The following is a 19,040-nucleotide window of genomic DNA, read 5'->3' on the forward strand; positions in this document are numbered from 1 at the left end:
TTTGAGAAAATAAAAATTACAGAATACGGATTCCCAAACGCTGACCGCGTGCCCGCTGCAGACACCAGGTCCTGCCGAGTGCCACAACGCCGGCGGAAACGAGCCATCTGCGGCGAGCGGGCGACACAACGGCTCCTTAAAGCCTCCGACGCTGCAGCGAACGTGAAGGCCACACGTCCGGAAAGTCGGCCGCGAGCGTGGGTGCCCAGCTCCCGGGCAGGCGAGGACGCGGTCTGCACACTCCCAGGCGTGCAAACGCACCCCAGGGGCAGCACACACATCCCACCCTCGGGGCAGAAGACGCCCAAGACACAGCCTATGACCCCAAAGTCCTTCGGGAGGTGATGGACACAGGCATGGTGGCCCGTCCCGACAGTGGGCTCTCAGCGGGGAGAAGACACGAGCCAGCGAGCCCTGGAGGAAGGGAGCCCAAGAAGCGACACCCTGGACAATTCCAGCTACGGGACATTCTGGAAAAGGCAAAGCCGTGGGAACAGAATGATGGCGTAAAGGACCAGGGGTCTCCAGGTGCTGGGGCAGTGGCAACAGCCTGAAGGCCGCTGCAGGGCAGACACAGGACGCACTTGTCCAACCCCCCTCCCGGCCCGCAGAGCCCTGATAGAAACCACGCTCGCTGCTTAGTGACAAAGCGTCAACCTCTGCTTAGTGACAAAGCGTCAATCAACGTTCCCTGATTGTTACAAACGTATCAGGCTGGTACAGGTGTCTATGACCCGAAACGAGGATGGGGGGCAGGACGGGGAGGCGTGGGACCCGGTGCAAGTGTCTATGACCCGAAACCAGGATGGGGGGGCAGGACGGGGAAGCGTGGGGGCTCGCACTACCCGCGACTTGTCTGGAAATCTACAGAGATTTACCTACGGTAAAATCTGCTAATTAAAGAGCCCACCCCCACCTCAAGGCCGCTCTGGGACAGGAAGCCCAAAGCAGCAGGGCCCGCGGCAATCCGCTCCCCGGGGGCAGCCGGCGGCTGACCTCACCACAGGCACCCGAACGTAGAGGTCCGAGCAGCCTGGGGACCAGAGCAGCCTGGGCTCAGATCCCACTCGGCCACCACCACCCGAGGGACTGGGGGTAATGTGCGCGGCAGGAGACTCCGTTTCCCCACCCAGTCTCCAGACAAAGAGTGGGTCAGCTGTGCGGTCACTTTGCAGACAGAGACGAGCGTCAACCACCACCCCCACACCCACGGCGGCCTCGGGTTACCTTGCCACCGGGGGTCCTCACCCAGGATCTTCTCGATCATGGCCTGGCTGGCCAAGACCCCGGGCTGCAGGTCGGGGACACCATCCGTGCTGCACAGCTGGCCGTCCTGCAAGGCTTCCTGGGCCTGCAGCTCCCTACAACCAAACCACACGGCAGTCACAGCTCCGCCGCGGGCTGCCTCAGCCCTCCGCGCCAGCGAGACAACGGTTCGCCGCTGTCACCCTGTGCGGCTGCCTGGAAGGCTCCCGACGGGCGTCCCTCGGGCACAGCCCGAGATCCAGCCCCATCAGAGCTGCACGGCGGTTGGCGAGGCCCTGGCTGCCTCCCTCAGGCTCGGCCCCGCGAGCTCCCACTGGCGTCGGAAGGAAGGAAACCATGTCGCCGGGGCAGGGGCAAGGCCGGGCAGGGAGTGCCTGCCCCACACACCTGATGTCGCACACAGGTGGCCGCAGGTCCAGCGGGCCGTGTGCAAAGGCGCAGTGTGGCCCGTTCTTCGCGCAGTGGCCCCGGGCGTCCGTCTCGTGGATGCACGTGACCGTCTTGTAGTAGCGCAGGTGGTACTTGCGCTCCGTGTCCCCGGCCGTCCGGTGCAGGTGCGGGCACCTGGAGAGCAGAGGGGCCGGCACAGGCCATCTGAGGCCTCGGGGCTGTGGGGACCCGCTCAGCACGGACCTGCCCCACCCCGCCTGAGGAGCCAGCCACCCTGTCTCACCGCAGGACCACCACCCCGGGCACAGCATCCGTCCCCAGGCGCGGAGACCCCCACGAATCCCTCCACTGTGCGTGGTAGAAAACACTACCGGGTCTCCCTGGAATCATCCTGGGTCATGCTGTGGCCGCGGACAAACGGGGCTCCCCTCCCGCAGCCGGGCACGCCCTATCCCTGACAAGCACTATCAGACGAGGAATTGGCGGTCACTCCCGTCCCACCCAGGGGCTTTTGGGGACCCCTCGAGGGAAGGAGGGGTCTGAACATGGCCGGAGAGGGACACTGGTTGCTCAAGAGAGAAGCAGGTGCAGGGGGAGGGGCAGGGTCACGTGCGGACACGGGCCACTCGAGCCCGGGGGCAGTCCGTGCGGCTCCCCAGGCAGTGAAGGGCTCGAGTCGCGCGGGGGAGACCGGCACACGTGGAGCCGGGCCCCGAGCCCCCTCGCGGTCAGTCCCTCTAGACAAGAGCCACAGACGCACAGGAGCGACGAAAGGAGCCTGAGCCAGCCATGCCCCAGAGCCGCCCGCGGAGTGATGTGGGAGCCTGTCACTGCCCGTCCCCTCCAGCGACGGCTGGGGAGCAGCGCGGGAGGCTCGGGCAAGGCCAAGCCCCACCTCGCTGCGCCACGCGTCTCCCCACAAGGAGCACGGACCAGACCCGGAGAGAACGGCTCAGGGGCCCCCTCACTCTCAACCCCTCTCCCTGCAGTGAGGAAACACAGGCTCGGCCCTCGCACCGGGGCACCCAGACCTCCAGGGCACCCATGCCGCACACAGCACGAGGAGACAGGACTCCATGCCCAGCCAGACAGTCCCTCAGAACCAACCAAGCAGCCACCAAAGGGGAAGCCAGCGGGCGGGCCAGGCAGGTGTGCTCCCGGGATGCGGCCAGAAACGCACTGGACACCTAGAGGACGTTCTGCTCAGAGAGAGAAACCAGACACGAAGGGACGCGGCCTTACGATGCCGCTCCAGGTGGTCCCAGGAAGTCAAAGTCAGACCAACGGGCTGAGGGGGGAGCATGGGCGCGAGCGGCCCGGGAACCAGCGGGACCCAGTGCAGAAGGGCAACGCCTGTGTGCGAAGCTGGAAGGAATCTGGAAGCAGAGACTGGGGACGGGTGCACAACCCGGTGAGAGCGCTGAGGGCCGCTGCACCGCGCGCGGAAACGTGGTTAAAATCACACGTCTCACAGCACGCGCGTAACCGAAAGCATCAACAAAACCCCCGGGGCCAGAGGAGAGAGGGGAGAGAGACCTGACCTATTCCTACAGAAAGGGGTGCTCACAGCGCACTGCAACGGGAAGGGAGGCGACTGCGCACCACAGGGAATCCCTCCAGTCAGCCTCGGGGACAGTGGCAGCCGCTACCGATGCCCAAAGACGTGTGAGGCACAGAGAGACGTCCCAAGACGCCTCGGTCTCACTTTGTGAAAACAGAGAACGAGGACCACGTTGCTACTGCGCATCTGAGACCAGAGAGCCCTCCCCAGTGGAGGTCTGGTGCAGGCATGAGTGCGAGCGCCGCCTCGCCCCAGGCCCCGCTGCACCAGCTGCGTGTCACACGTCTGCCATCCCCCCAGGCTCGACCCCGCATGTGCACAACACACTGGTTTGTGACTCAATCCGGGGCAGCCACAGAGACCAGCATCACTCGCAAAGAGCACTGACCGCGCTCCCTGCAGGTGCCCCCTGCCCCAACCTCCCATCCCAGTGTCACAATGTCACGGCTCGGCCCTCATTCCCTTCCTAGCAGCCCCTCGGCAAAGCGCTAAGCACCCTCTGCTTTCCTTGCTGGTGCTGTTGCCAACGCAACCAGAGCCTGCCTAGTCCCCCTGCCCGGGCCTCAGCACTGAGCATGGAGCACCGAGCATGAGCACAACCACCGAGCACAGAGCAACCAGCACCAGCACAAGTGCCAAGCATGGAGTACTGAGCACCAGCAGCAAGCATGGAGCAGCAAGCATGGGGCACTGAGCACCAGCACCAAGCATGGAGCAGCAAGCACAACTACCAACCACGGAGCACCAGCATTAAACAAGGAGCAGCAAGCATAGAGCATGGAGCACCAGCACCAAGCACGGTACTTGGAGCACCAGCACAAGCGCCAAGCACAAAGCATAAAGCGTCAGCATAAGCACCAAGCACACAGCACGACCACCAAGCAGAGAGCACCAAGCATGGAACACAAAGCACAAGCACAGAGCATGGAGCACCAGCACAAGCACCAAGCACGGAGCACCAAGCATGAAGCACGACCACCAAGCACCAAGCACAAGCACCAAGCATGGAACACCAAGCACCAGCACAAGCACCAAGCATGGAGCACTCAGCACAACCACCAAGGAGAGAACCCCAAGCATGAAGCATGACCACCAAACACAGAGCACCAAGCACAGGGCATGGAGCACCAGCACAAGCACCAAGCATGGAGCACCAAGCATGGAGCACAGAGCACCAGCACAAGCACCAAGCACAAGCACCAACCACAGAGCATTGACCATGACCAACAATGAAAGAGCACTGAGCATAGAGCACAAAGCATGCAAAACAGAGAGCACCAAGCACGGTGCATGGAGCACCAGCACAAGCACCAAGCATGGAGCACTGAGCACCAAGCATGGAGCACCAAGCACCAAGCACAACCACCAAGCAGAAAGAACTGAGCACAGTGCACAACCACCAAGCATGGAGCACTGAGCACCAGCACAAGCACCAAGCATGGAGCACCAAGCACCAAGCACAACCACAAAGCAGAGAGCACTGAGCACCAGGACAAGCACAGAGCAGCAAGCATGGAGCACCAAGCACCAGCACAAGCACCAAGCATGGAGCACTCAGCATGATCATCAAGCAGAAAGCACAGAGCATGGAGCACGACCACCAAATACAGAGCACCAAGCACAGTGCATGAAGCACCAAGCATGGAGCACCGAGCACCAGCACAGAGTACCAAGCACGACCACCAAGCAGGGAGCACAGAGCACAGAGCACAACCACCAAGCATGGAGTACAGAACACCAGCACCAAACATGGAGCACCAGGACCAGGACAAGCACCAAGTACATAGCACTGAGCATGACTACCAAGGAGAGAGCACTGAGCACAGAAAACGAAGCACGACCACCAAACACAGAGCGCCAAGCACAGTGCGTGGAGCACCAGCACAAGCAACAAGCACAGAGCACCAAGCATGGAGTACCAAGCACCAATACAGAGCACCCAGCAGAGAGCACTGAGCACAGAGCACCAGCGCCAAACATGGAGCAGCAGGCACAGAACATGGAGCACCAGCCTCAGCACCAAGCACAGAGCACCAGCACAAGCACCAAGCATGGAGCACTGAGCACAACCACCAAGGAGAGAGCACTGAGCACCGAGCACAAAGCATGACCACCAAACACAGAGCAGCAAGCACAGTACACAGAGCACCAGCACAAGCACCAAGCACAGAGCAGCAAGCATGGAGCACCGAGCACCAGCATGCACCAAGCATGGAGCACTGAGCACCAGCACAAGCACCAAGCACAGAGCACTAAGCATGACTACCAAGCACAGAGCACAAGCACCAAGCATGGAGCACTAGCACAAGTACCAAGCATGGAGCACCAAGCACCAGCACAAGCACCAAGCATGGAGCACCAGCACAAGCACCAAGCATGACTAAGCAGAGAGCACCAAGCATGGAGCACGAACTCCAAGCACAGAGCACCAAGTACGGTGCACGGATTACCAGCATAAAGCACAGAACAGTAAGCATGGAGCACCGAGCACCAGCACAGAGCACCGAGCATGACCACCGAGCACAGAGCACTGAGCACCGAGCACAGAGCACCAAGCACAGAGTGGGCATTATTATTTCACACAGGCATGACCTCAAGACACTGAAGGGCTCTTACTTAATGAAAGAAAATGGTTCCACCTTGGGAAGGTCTGAGAAGTGAGGAGAGGTCTCAGAACACAGTGGCAAAGCCAGACCCTCTCTGGGGCGGGGAAGAGCTGGGGCTCAGCCCAACACGGCACGAGCATTCTTCCTTGCAGGAGCCCACTAGCTCCTGGGCCACGGCTGATCCCGCCACCCCCACGATGTACCTAGGTGTGACTCAGTTCTGCTGAGCACCCAATTCAGGTGATGCCCTCGGTACTCAAGCCATCCGCCACAATCAGTGACCCAAACCGTGGAATTCAACCAGCATGCCGTCAAGGGCATGCGGCACGTGCAGGAGACCAGCACGACCCCAACATGCTTGAACCCGTGGGCCAGGGAGCACAGAGCAACAGACCGGGGGCTCAAGACTGCCCCTACCTCTCCAGGACAGTCTGAAGCTGTCCCCCTCCCTCTGGTAGCCCTCACCAAGATGGGTCTGTGAAGGGACACAGAGATGGCCCACCAAGCTCGGACCCACTGCGCATCAGCACCGGCCAGGAGCACACTGGGGCGTGCGTCACAAGCCCCGGAAGGGCTGGCCAATCCCAGAAGGTCTGATGCTGCCAGTCCAGGTGGGAGCCTCAGATCCCACCTGCAGGAGAGCCCCAGGTGACGTCAATGCTACTGGGCTTTAAGGGGGACTCCCTTTAACCCAACTCCCTGCCAGCCCCCAAGGGGCTCAGAGTGGGGGGGACCTGAACACAGCACACAAATAAGTAACTGAGGTGTGGAATGGAACGGGCCAAGCCACCAAGGGCAGCCACGGAACACAGGAGATAACATGAACAAAGGGAGGACCCATGGGCCGCAGACAACTGGGGGCAGGGAGGTGGGGGTGGGTAGATGGGGCTTCTGGGAGAAGCTCGAATGTCATGGCACACCCACCCCTCCTCTCCGATGCTAGGGGAGGGGGGCTACCCACTAACCCCATGTTGACCATGCCCAACCCCTCCGCCCTGCGCCCCCAGTCTCTGGACCTCGGAGCCAGGCCAGTGACCTGGGGCTAGTCCCTCACAGGGACCAGCAGCACCACCAACAGGTGTCACTCCTCCCTGTGTCCCTACCAAGCTAACACCCCATCTGGAAGACAGAAGGTTCCAGTGGCCTGCAAGGGGCCTCCCTGTGCCCGGGGCCGCCTCCTGGTCACCTCCTCCACCCCTGCCCCTTCGCTCTATGGGGTTCCCCCAGGCTAACCTGGTCACCTAATTCCCTCAAGCTGGCTAATGTGTCACCTAAAAGCCTGTGTCTTCCAGACCATAGCCCCCTGACCATGGGCTACACGGCTCTAACCTTCAGGACCTGCCCTTGGCTCTCACCTCACCCCAAACACCCAAGTAGAGTTCACTGGTAAGACCAGTGTGCGGCAAGCGTACAGCTACCCCGCAGGGAAATCCACCCAAAACTGGGGACCGCAGACACTAGGGTCTCTGAGCAGAGCAGACAGAGGCAGGTGTGGTGCAGCAGACGCTGAGGACTGCGGCTCTGAGCCACACCTAGGCGTCCAGGGGCAAGCCCACGGAATCACACACCAACAGCCCACCTGCTCCAGGGCCTGCGTCCTGGGAGACCCCAAGCGCAGTGAAGAGGGGGCTGTGGGGACAAGAGCCAGGCCTGCCAGGGGAACTCTAAGGAACGAGTCGGGCCGTCTCTTATCCAAGGATCGGGAGGGCCACTCGCCAGGGCAGGAGCAGGGTCAGCAGAGGAGACTGGTTACTCCGTACTCGGGGTAGCTGGGGGCTGCTTGTTTCCCCAATGAAAAGGTTCCCCAGGAGAGGCCCCGAGGACCCGGGCGAAGGGAAGCCCTTTCCTCTCCTTTGCCAAAGCCAACCTCAGGGAAGACACCTGCGCACGCACGTGCTCTCGGGCAGGGGGAGGGGCCGACCACGGGCGGCTCGCAGGTGCGAGCACGGACACCAGCCCCTCGGGCCTGGCGAGCGGAGCAGGGCCGAAGGGGGCCTTGGGCTGTCCACACGGACCCGCTTTCGGGACGGGGCCGACCTGAAAACCCTCGGCACAGGCGTGGCCTTCCTTGAAGCCCTGGCCTAAGAAATACCTGGGACGGATCCTCCAAGAGGGAACACCGGCGCGGTGCAGCCTCTGCTCCGAAGCGGCCTCCCGCACCGCCCACCCTCCCCGTCGAGTGCTAAAGGCGCACGGCGCGCAGCGGAACCCCGCGCTCGGGCCGCGGGGCGGGGGCACGTGACCCGCACGGCCAATCGTGGCCGTCCCCGGGGGAAGGGGCGTGCCCGGCAGAGGGGGCCGCCCCCAGAGAGCGAGGACCGCGGGCCTGGAGCGCGAGATTGATTTCCCCGCGCCAAAGGGGGGCCCGCCCGCCCACAGAAGAGGATCGTGGCGGGGTGTCTCTGGGGAGGGGGAGATGACAGCGGGATGTCTACCCAGAGGGGACACTGGCGACACCACGGGGGGGAGAAGGGGGCCCTGGAGGAATGGGTGATGGCGAGAGGGAAAGGGTGACCACCCGCCACGGAAAAGAGGTGTCGGGGGGGAGGGGCCACAGGAAGAGGAGTGACAGTGGGGGGAGAAGGTAACCGTCAGCCTAGGAAACGCCGTGACAGCAGGGGTGCCATCCCTCCATCGCTGTCTTGTCCTGCCCCACAGCTCAGCTGAAAGGTGGCCCCAGCCAGCGCTAAGACCAACACTGGATGCTTGTGTCACCTGACGAGGGTTCGGCTCTCTCAGGGTGTTCATGCTTTAAAATAACAGGTTGGTAGTACATATGCCCCAACCAGAACTTTCAAGAACCCATGAACTGAAATGAAAAGAAGGTTCTGTCCTTGCTCTGAAAGGCACAACCTACTTACAAATTCCATGAGGATGCTACGCGAGCCAGTCAAACGGGACAAACTCTGGGCCACTCCTCTTGTGGGGGATGAGAAAGCCCCTCTCCCATGCAGTGGAGCACCAATTACTAAGGAGAGATCCCCAGGGGACATGCATGCCACCAAACACTTCCTAAAGGGTTGATGCTCAAGACAAGGGACAAACTGTTTACTTAGATGTGTGACCTTCTCACTGTATGGACAGTCACAGGACGCACCCGCAACAGAAAAGGGCCAACAGGCAGCTCACTCCCACTCATCCTGATTCTCAGTGATGGCCTCCGTGTCCCTGAGATCACATGTCACTATTTCTGTAATCAATAACTGTGTGCTACTTAACTATTCCTGAGCCCCGCTGAAATGACCACGTGCAGGTAAGTGTCCACTGCTAACTCTTCATCCTGCAAGGCCGGGGTGCCATCCTAAGGCCCAGCAAAGGGGCCAGGTCAGTACCAGGACACACAGGCTCCAGAACCCCAAACAGCTGTTCCAATAGGCTTTGGCCACATGCATTAAGAGAATTAGTGAATACTGCCACTTGGTTCTCTAGGACAGGGTCAGACATGCTGGGTGACTGGATCCCTAGCACCAGGGACAAGCATCTGTACCCCAGCCCCCCGGGGTAATTCAGGACCCAAGGCCTGGGGGGGGGGTGACGGACATGGCCAAAGGAAATATGGGACCTGATGTCAGGCCTCAGCTAGACAAACACGTCCCTTCTGAAGACCCATTTGCAGAAAACATCAGCTCAAGAAACAAGTAACACCCTTGTAACACTTCACAGAAGCAGGGGTGCCTCAGGAGCTCAGTCAGTAAAGCGTCTGCCTTCGGCTCGGGTCATGTTACCAGGGTTCTAGGATCAAACCCCCCCATCGGGCTCCCTGCTCAGTGGGGAGACTGCTTCTCCCTCTGCTGCTGCCCTTTCCACCTTGCTCGTGCGCTCTCCCTCTCATTCTGCCTCTCTGTCAAATAAATAAAATCTTAAAAAAACAACTCCCCAGAAGCATCACCATCTTAGCAGGGGAGGAGCAGGGCACATCTCTTCAGCAGGATTCCAGCCGCCTCGACAGCAACCTTACTCATCTTGAACTCAACTTCACTTGCAGTAAGTGTAAGAGCGTAAAGTTTATGATAACACACGGATGCAAAGTTTCCTCCCTGGCCTGAGCATCTTTGGAAAATGAAGGGCAAGGGACATCCCTCTGCTCTCCCTGCAGCAGAGTGAACACAGTCTTGGAAAGGGAGCATTCCTGGAGACCAGCTCCTTTCAAAGGGTCAGGCGACCGAGCCTTGCAGGACCGCCCCCAAATCAGCGCTGGGTCTGAACAGAAGGGGGGCAAGCAGTGGTTACCAGAGGCCCTGGGGCCCAGGGAGACCGCCCCAATCCAGGCAGAGATGGACCAGCCGTCCTCCTGCCCCAACGGTCCAGGAGAAAAGTGAAAAGCCTCTGGCTACGGATTTCTGCCCACTCCGCGAACGCACACACTCTGACTTGTGCTCGCCTGTTTCCCAGTCTACATATTGCTGAATAAATACATCTGTTCATAACACCACGAAGAAACTTGTAAGAAAAAAGCCAACCAAAACAAAACCTTCGTTTCTTACATTTTAAGAGTGCTACGGAAATGGCAGCCTACAGATACGATAACGTCCCTACCAGTCTGTTACAGAGAAGTTAGACGACTGAGCCACAAGAAAGGAGCCGCTCCAGATACGCCTTGCCAGCGTTCCAGCAGCCCTCCGGCCGACAGCCACAGACAGCCTGGAACAGGTGCACATCCTAAGGGCTGGTTCTAACGCAGGGAGTGCGACCGGGTTCCCACGTGAGTGGGGCAGGAGGTCCTGAGCACCGGGTGTCCCTGAGACACACAGCCCCGCCGGCAGAGGAAAGCCACCGGCAGGCAGAGGAAAGCCACCGGCAGCCGCGGGAAGGCTTCCGAGGGAAGGCAGGACCCGCTCCGCAGACGGCCGCGCGGCCGTGGCGCACACTCACTCGTCGCCGTCGGGGCACACGCCGCTGGCCTCGTCGTACTTGGAGCAGTACACGTCCGGGCTGTAGTTGAAGGTGCCGTCCCGCCTGCGGAGCGGTCTACGCCGACGCTGATTTAGGAAATGCCAATGGAAACAGGTAAATGGCCTGTGCTGGGCGCACTTGTGCTGCACAAACAGGGCGCACTGCTCTGTCCTAAACTCCTTTAGATACCTAAAAAGACAAACAGCGTTGCGGGTCGCTTCCGCCGCCACCGCCGCCGGCGGGCGGCCTCGGGGACTCATGGGCGGGACCGGACCCCGCAAGCCAGGGCGCCCCAACCTCAGGAGCGGCCCCCACTGTGAAGGCAGATGACCCCAACGGCCGCCCCCAACCCCAGAGCGTCCCTCGAATCCCAGGCACAGTTCCCGACCCCAAGCGCAGGCAACCATCTCCGCCCCGAGGTGCGACCCTCCACTCTATGTCCGGTCGGCCGCCCTACCCTATCCCCAGCCCGGGTGCAAGTCCCCAGACCCCGTCCGCAGCACCCCCATCCCAACCACGGGCGCGACCCCCAAGTTCAGGCGCGACACAGCGACCCCGGGAGCGCCCCGACTGGGGACAGAGGCAGCCCGAGTCCAGACGGCCGCCCTCCCTCCGATCCCAGGCGCGACCCCCCACTCCCAGTGCAGACGGCCGCCCTACTCCCGGAACGGATTCGATTCCCCGGACGCCGTCCGCAGCATCCCCCATCCCGGCCCCCGACGCGACCCCCAACTTCAGGGGCGACACGGCGACCCCAGGCACGCCCCGAGCCCCAAGCCCTGGTGCCATTCCTGATCCCAGACGGAGGCAGCCCGGGTGCAGATGGCCGCTCTCCCCACCCCCCCGACCTCAGGCTCATTCTCCGCAACCCCCTGAGCTCCCTCCGAAGGCCCGTGGACCCCCGACTCCGGCCGCGCTCCCCAGCCCCCGCCCCCAGGTGCCGCCCCAGACCTGGGCGCCGCCGTTCGACCTCAGGCAGCGGCAGCTCGCGTCGGACGGCGGGCCACCCGCCCCTAGCCCAGGCACGACGCCGAGGCCGGGGCGGGGGCCGGGGGGCGGGCGGCGCGGGGCCCCAGGCCGCACTGGCGGCGGCACCCAGGCCCAGGTGAGCGGGGCGTGGGCCGGGGGGGGGCGCACGGGGCCGCCCCCGGCCCGCCCCCGTCCCCGCCGCGGCCGGCCCGGCCACTGACCTGTAGTGGGTCGGCTTCTCTGTCTGCGGGGGGGACCCGCTCAGCGCCGCCGCCGCCGCTTTCGAAACCGACGGCATTTTCAGTCAAAACAATGCAGCGCGCATGCGTCAGGCGGGCCCGCCCCCGCCCCTCCGGATCTCCCCCTGCACCGAGCCCCCCGCGACCCCGCCCGCATGCCCCGCCCCTGCCCCGCCCCCGCCGGCGTCCCGCGGACCCCAGACCCGCCCCGCGATCGCGCCCAGCGCCGGGCTCCGCAGGGACACGCCCCGAGCGCGCCGCCCCCGCCTCCGGTGCACAGTTCTGTGGCCCAGCGGGCTCCCCTCGTCCGCGTTCACGCCAGCCCGCGCTCAGCCGGACCGCGGCCCCTCCCGCGGAGCGTCCTGCACGACCCGGAGCAGGTGCCCCGCGTGGGACAGCGGGCTGGCAGGTAACACTCCACACCTTCATCGACTCTGCCCCCCAGGCTGGGTGCGGAGCTGCGAGGACCGGACGCCGTGGCTTAGGGCTGGGGGTGGATGTGGGGGGCCGTGGAGCGCTGCTTACGGGTACCCAGCTTTCTCTTAAGGATTGTGAACAGGTCCCCAAATTAGGTCGTGGTCATGGCTACCCCAAGTCACTATTTGAAACATTTTTTTCATTATATACTGCAAGGGGGTGAACTGTGTATCAGTAACGCTGATTTAAGAAAGAATCCAAGAGGCCCACAGTCAAGGGGGAGTCACACACCGTTCTCATCACCATGCAGACGCACTGGGGGGTAGGTTCTTGGGGAAGCAAGCGGCAGCAGCAGGGTCCTGGCTCCGTGAGCCCGGGGTAGGAGGGAGGGTGTGCACTTCAGGAGGGAGAACCTAGGCCCGGAGCATGCAGTTTTGTAAATATGGGGCATGAGACACTTTTGAAAATGTTCAACCCGGCTAGTAATTAAATTAGAAATTATCTTAAAAAGCAAGTGAAAGTAAGGCAGAGCCTATGGAGTGGGCATTTTCTGTTCTGAACAGAAACCCCCCAGTGCTGCAGCAAGACAAGCCCTTGAAGGAGGGCAGCTGGGACAAAGACTGAGATGATGAAAGGCTTTAGGGAACAGTTCCCCTGCCCACCTGCTCTGCCCTGCCCCTTGGAAGAGCCCAGGTTCCAGGAGGGCCTGCTCACACTGTCACCAGCCTGCCTTGGTCTTCCTTCTGCTCATGAGGCGGCCCACCGTGTCTGGGGTGTAAAGTCTGGAACCAGAAACATCCTCGCTGGCGGCTGCCCTAAAGATACTCAGGATTTGTTCCCATGTGGTACATGATGTTTCATCCAAAAGAGCACCCACCCCTGTGTTTTGAAAAGCTGTGCATTTATACACACAAAACGATCTGGGAAGGTAAACAAGAAAGAGTTCACAGGAGTTGGCTCTAGGCGGTGGGATTTTTATTGTTTCTGATTCTCCTTCTTTTGCTTATTATAGTCTCTAACTTTTCCAGATAAACCATATTGCTTCTGTCATATGAGAATTAATTTTAATCAAAACAAAAATTCTTTTCATAGGCCTTTTTCTTCCCTCTGCAGGAACTACTGAGAGAAAAGTAAGGGTCCAGGTTTGAACAATTTGCTCCAACAAAGTAGTTCACAATTAAACAGGTAACAACCATGCCAGGTTAGAGGAAGGACGGCTTAGTTCTTTGCTCCTGCTGGGATAAAAATGTAGCCTGAGCTACCATCAGGTCAATCTTTCCAAACCTTGATCTGTCTTTAAATAATGAACACACTTGCATCAGTTCTATTTCCCTACTGAGCCCAGACACTGACGGACGGAGAGTACTCCCTCACAGAGACCCTTCCGGAAGCCAGCACGCTGGCAGGCAGCCAGCAGCCTTCAAACACACCAATGAAAGAAATCTCCAGGTGAATTTGGGACATGCTAAGATAAAACCTTCCACCAGAAGCGTAAGTAAATAAAATCTTCCTTTTGTGCATCTTGTATTTAATTTAAAACTAAGCAGTTTCTTACTTATTACTTGAAAAGCCTATCATTTAAATGCCCAAAAATACTGTCTGCAGTTTGTCAAAACAAATACTTATCAGGGGCACCTGGGTGGCTCAGTCGTTGGGCGACTGCCTTCAGTTCCGGTCCTGATCCCAGGATCCTGGGATCAGCCCCGCATCGGGCTTCCTGCTGTGCGGGAAGCCTGCCTCTCCCTCTCCCACTCCCCCTGCTTGTGCTCCCTCTCTCGCTGTGTCTCTCTGTCAAATAAATGAATAAAATCCTTTAAAAAAAAATCACCAAGAAAAAGGAAAAAAAAAAAAGAAATACTTATCAGTCTTATTCTATTCAGAAAATCTGGTGACCTTTTTCTGTCACCAGAAAACTGTTACACCTAAAAATCTGTAGAGCTGATGAAGTTCATTATTTCCGGCATCCTTTGTAAATCCCACAATTTACATTTAGATTTCTTTCCTCAGTTCCTACTCTGGGAACACAGAAGAACAAAGGAACTGGAAAGGACTAAAAGTCTCCCCCCCCCTTATTTTTCTAAAATGAAACGCAAACAAAGGGAGGGGATCGGCTTAATTCCACATTACCAAATTAAAATGTACTGTCAATTAGTTTGTAAAACTAAGAGCAATTTCTACGCACTACAGTACACTGCAATCGGAAGGTTAACTCTTCCGTCCCCGAAAGCAGAAGACCCGCGAACTGGATCCGGGGATCACGAGTGTCACCAGCACCGCTTCGGAAACGCGATCGCGCGCCGTAGAAAGACACATCACAAATCCAAGAGCGCACGACGCAACCGAGGCCTCTCCCGAGCATCTGGAAACGCCATGTCCTCTGCACGTATCCGCTGGGCATCAGTGTCCGGCAGAGAGCCGGTCCCGACAGGATGGCCTTCCGCTCCCCCTTCCACGCGGGTCAGCGCGTCCCGGTGCGCCGAGTCCTTCACTCCGCTGACGCGCGCAACGGCGGCAAAACTGACAAACCCGATGGCCAAAGCGTCGGGGCGGCGGCCTGTCCCCTCGCCGCCAGCCCCGCGTCCCCCGCTGTCCCCGCGCCGCCAGCCCGCTAAGTCCTCGCCTGGTGGGCAGCCGGAGCTCCGGGCTCCTGCGAACCCTCGCCGGGCTCCGCCTCCTCTTCCCCGAACACCTGTTTCAGCCACCGGTCCGCGCCGGTCTCCTGCCGCAGGAAGCACCAGAAGACCAGAGCCATGAGAGAGAGGCTGAAGGGCAACACCCTCCACCAGGGCCGCTGCTGCTCCTTCCCCAGGGAATGCTGCACCGTCCAGCGGGACGGGTGGGCTTGGCTGGAGGAAAAGTGAATGGGACGGTCAGGGTCATCCTCTTCCTCGGCCGCGGGCGGGGCCTGCGCTCGACCACCCGGCGGCGGCTGGGCGCGGGAAGCCCAGCGCACGAACCTCAGCGTCCGGACCGCCCTGCAAGAGAGACAGCTGTGAGCGCGCCCGCCCGTCGCCCCCGCCCTCCGCCGCTCCGAGAAGCTGCACAGCTCACCCGGCCGCCGGCGCACACAGGACGCCGCGCATCGCGACCCGGCCTCCGCGCTCGGCGCCGTGGCGCATCGGGTCGGCGTCACTTCCGACGCGCGAAACCGGAAGCCGGACGCCGTTCGAGGCCTCTGTTCACGACTACAGAACGTGGGTCCGGTCGCGCGACGGAAATGACGCGCACTCTCGGGCGGCCTCTTCCGTCGCAGCCAGCCACACACGGCAGGCCGCAAGGGCGTGCCGGGAACTGTAGTTCGCTCCCAGCCCGAAGAGGAAGGAGCCGAGAGGTGCCTGAGTGCAGGGCCGGGTTGGAGCGAGATCCTCGCACTGGGCCCCGCGCACCCCGCACCCTTCCTGCCGTGCAGGCGCAGCCCCGGGATCCGTCCGGCTGCGCGACCGGAGGCCCTCGCCCACGTCCTGGCGCTGTGCGTTGCCCCATGAAGCGCACGCAGAGCTGCCTCTAGACCCAGACCTCTCTGCGGGGCGGCGTTTCCTCGCAGGGCTCGGCCTCGGGGCCGCGATCCCGCAGCCGGCGCCGCAGGGCACGCGCACGGCGCTCCCCGGGCGTTGGGCCTGCTCGCCGAGGGCCAGCGGGACTCCGTGCGCGTGTGCGCTGCCCTCCTGGGTCACCCTCCCGAGTCAGGCTGGGGGCAGGGGGCGCCCTTCGGGCTGCCCTGGGGCTCCCTGCTCGGCCCGGTAGGGACGCTGCTGGAGCTTTTGTCCTCAGGGTAAGAACTGGGCCTGGTTTGCTGATCTTTCCCGTCAGAGGGCCACGGAGGGTGCGCAGGCATCCTCACAGACGTTGTGGGGTTGCGTGTAGGGGCGCCGGGGACTGCGTGACACAGTCAGATGGCGAGGCCGCCCTGTGGACGCTGATGAGCTGCCTCCCCAGCCCGGCATCTTTGCCTGTGGACCGCTCCTTCCTGCACCCGCTTCCGGCAGAGACACCAGACCCCGCGCGGGTCTCCGCCCCGCCCCTCCGGGGACTCTCCAGACACTAGGGCGGGGGTGGCGGGTTGGAGACGGTCCCCACGCAACAGCACCTGCGGGTCCCCGCCAGCCTGGGAAGCCCTGGCGCGCTGCGGCAGCTCAGCTCCCAGCCCGGGACCGTGTCCAGAGCTGCTGTGTCAACAGAGGCACATGTGTGTCCGGGTCCTCCTCGCCGCGCCCCACCCCACCTGTTCCACCCTGTCCGTGCAAACTGGCCAGCAGGAGCACTCCAGTGCACGAAGGAAATACGGAGTTTTATTCAAACCGAGAGCCGCCCGGGAGACAGGTCTTCACGGGGGAGAGAGTTCTGGAGAATGAACTGTTTTCACAGAGAGCGTTCTTTACAGCTTGCAAGAGCTCAGAAGGGTATCGACTAGCGTATAAGCAGGATTATGAGGTTTAACTGCAAGGAAGGCAGGCCGCAGGAGTGTGGATGACATCTCAAAGGCAAGAGGGTTTTCCCTTGGGCTGCTGCTCACTCAGAAACCAGACATACAATGTGTGTGTGGCAGGCCCTTAAGTCCAGCTTTTGGTGTAAGGAAAGTTTATGTACTGCCATCCTGATAGAGAAATCTAAAATGACTTCCCTTGCATATCAGACCTTCGGAGAGCTTTCCTCACCTCTACCTCAGAACCCCACCCGAAATCACTGCCTAACCAACTCACCCACAGGCAAGCCCAGGAGCCCCCGCTGCAGACTGGAGGAGGGGATTCATACTGTGAGAGAATGGGCCGGAATCATCCCAGTGTGTAGCCTGGAGGGCTTCCTGGAGGAGATGCAAATTAAAGCGCTCTGAGGTTAGAGGTGGAGCTGCTCAGTGGGGCATCTGCAAGAGGATTCTCTCCCTCCCTCTCCTTCTGCCCCGCCCCTGCTTGTGCACGCGCATGCTTGCTCTCTCAAGCTCACACTCTCTCCCTCTCTCTAATAAATACATAAGTCTTTTAAAAAAGGGGGGAGGCGCCTGGGTGGCTCAGTAGTTAAGCGTCTGCCTTCGGCTCGGGTCACGATCCCAGGATACTCTTTGGGATCAAGCCCTGTATCGGGCTCCCTGCTCGGCAGGAAGCCTGCTTCTACCTCTCCCACTCCCCCTGCTTGTGTTCCCTGTCTTGCTGTGTCTCTGACAAATAAATAAATAAATAATCTAAAAAAATAAAATAAAAGAGCAAATCCATGTGTCCAAATGACGACTCCTCTGTCCCCAATTCCTGCTGCCACTTGGTCTCCACTGTAGGTGAAAATGCTATGCAAAAACACAGGTCCTGCAGAGTCCTTTTTTTTTTTTTTAAGATTTTATTTATTTACCTGAGTGAGAGAGCAAGCATGGAGGGGGGGGAAATGGGGTGAGGTTGGGGAGGGGTGGGGGAAGAAGGAGAAGCAGACTCCTGGCTGAGCAAGGAGACAGATTCAGGACTCGATCCCAGGACCCCAGGGTCGTGACCTGAGCCAAGTCAAGGGTCGGAGCTTAACTGACTGAGCCCCCCAGGTGCTCCGGTCGTGTAGAGTCTTAAGAGGGCAAGAGCCCCTGGCCTTTGGGAGCTGGGACTCATAGCTGGGGTCTCTGTTCGACATAAGCATCTTCCCACACAAGGACAAGTGGGGGTCAGGCCACTGCGGACTGCTTGGGACGAAAGAAGGCCCTGCTGTAATCACATCTGAGCACTCACGTTCCAGACACCGCCCAGACCTCTGCAGCCCCACCTCCTCTGCCCTCCTTCTGGGTAAGATGCACTAGGGTGCCGGACCGGGCTGAACTCTGTCCCCCCAAATTCACATTCACCTGGAACTCAGCACGTGACTTTATTTGGAAATAGGATCTTTGCGGATGTAGATCAAAGGTCACCGGGATTGGGGGGCCTAAATCCAAGGCCTGGTGTCCTCCTAAGAAAAGCAGAAAAGACACAGAGACACATGGGGGAGGCCACGCAGAGAGGCTCCAAGCCACAGAGCGCCGAGGACTGCCAGCAACACCAGAAGAAAGAAAGAGAAAGGCCCGGGACAGACCCTCCCCTGGGGGGTGAGCCAGCCGACACCCTCACTTCAGACGCTGGCCTCCAGACCGAAAGAAGACTTGCTGTCATATTAAATCACCCCGGTGTGTCGTGCTTTGCCCTGGCGGCCCCAGGATGTGGTTGCAGAGCCCCCTGCTTCCTACCAGCCAGCACCCCAGAGCCGAGCCCCTCACCCAACACTGGCCCGGACCCACAGCCCTTTCCGAGGCCCTCCCCCAGAGGCAGCCACGTCCCGCGCCCCAACCCCAGCACTCCCCCGCCAGGGTGGGCGCTGGGTGACAGGTGCCAGAGCCTGAGCCTGCGGTGCTGCCCGCTCTGGTCCGAGTCCCCTCCCTCACCCCCTCGGGGCATAAACCGACACCTCGGCCTTCATTATCTCAAAGCACACAGAAGAATCTCTCGGGGTCTAATGTCTCCCTAATGGGCAGGGCTGGTTCACCTGAGAGCTGACATATTGGGGCTATTGATTTTCCCCAGGAAGATCAATACGGGGTGCGTGGGGACAAGCAGGTCCACGCCTTCCGAAGAGCAGAGCCTCTTCCCAGGGACAGAGGCCTGACAACGGAGCAGGGGCTGGCGGGGGCAGCAAGGGCGTAGAGCTCTGTAAGGCCTGGCACACCGGAGCTGGCTGGGAGCAGGTGCTCGGACATGTGCT

At 60.6% G+C, this 19,040-nt stretch overlaps 2 protein-coding genes across 2 annotated transcripts in view; both read right to left on the reverse strand.

The window, feature by feature from the left end:
- Positions 1-12,022, reverse strand: part of UNKL (unk like zinc finger) — a 33,439-nt gene extending 21,417 nt beyond the window's left edge. Inside the window, exons 1-4 of the mRNA XM_032845896.1 lie at positions 11,907-12,022; positions 10,696-10,905; positions 1,654-1,830; positions 1,228-1,361 (exon numbers count right to left, since the gene is read on the reverse strand). Coding sequence (XP_032701787.1) covers positions 1,228-1,361; positions 1,654-1,830; positions 10,696-10,905; positions 11,907-11,983 — 598 coding nt within the window. The 5' untranslated portion in view covers positions 11,984-12,022. The remainder of the gene's footprint in view (positions 1-1,227; positions 1,362-1,653; positions 1,831-10,695; positions 10,906-11,906) is intronic.
- Positions 12,023-14,556: 2,534 nt separating this feature from the next.
- CUNH16orf91 (chromosome unknown C16orf91 homolog) lies at positions 14,557-15,600 on the reverse strand. Its single transcript, XM_032846117.1, has 3 exons — positions 15,393-15,600; positions 14,949-15,316; positions 14,557-14,916 (listed from the first exon to the last, which is right to left on the reverse strand). Exons 1-2 carry the CDS (start codon positions 15,458-15,460, stop codon positions 14,950-14,952), a joined length of 435 nt encoding a protein of 144 aa, XP_032702008.1. The 5' UTR covers positions 15,461-15,600; the 3' UTR covers positions 14,557-14,916; position 14,949.
- Between the last annotated feature and the right edge of the window lie 3,440 nt (positions 15,601-19,040).

The sequence above is a fragment of the Lontra canadensis genome, unplaced genomic scaffold (assembly GCF_010015895.1).
Source record: "Lontra canadensis isolate GAN:19392208 unplaced genomic scaffold, GSC_riverotter_1.0 scaffold171, whole genome shotgun sequence".
NCBI lineage: Eukaryota > Metazoa > Chordata > Mammalia > Carnivora > Mustelidae > Lontra > Lontra canadensis.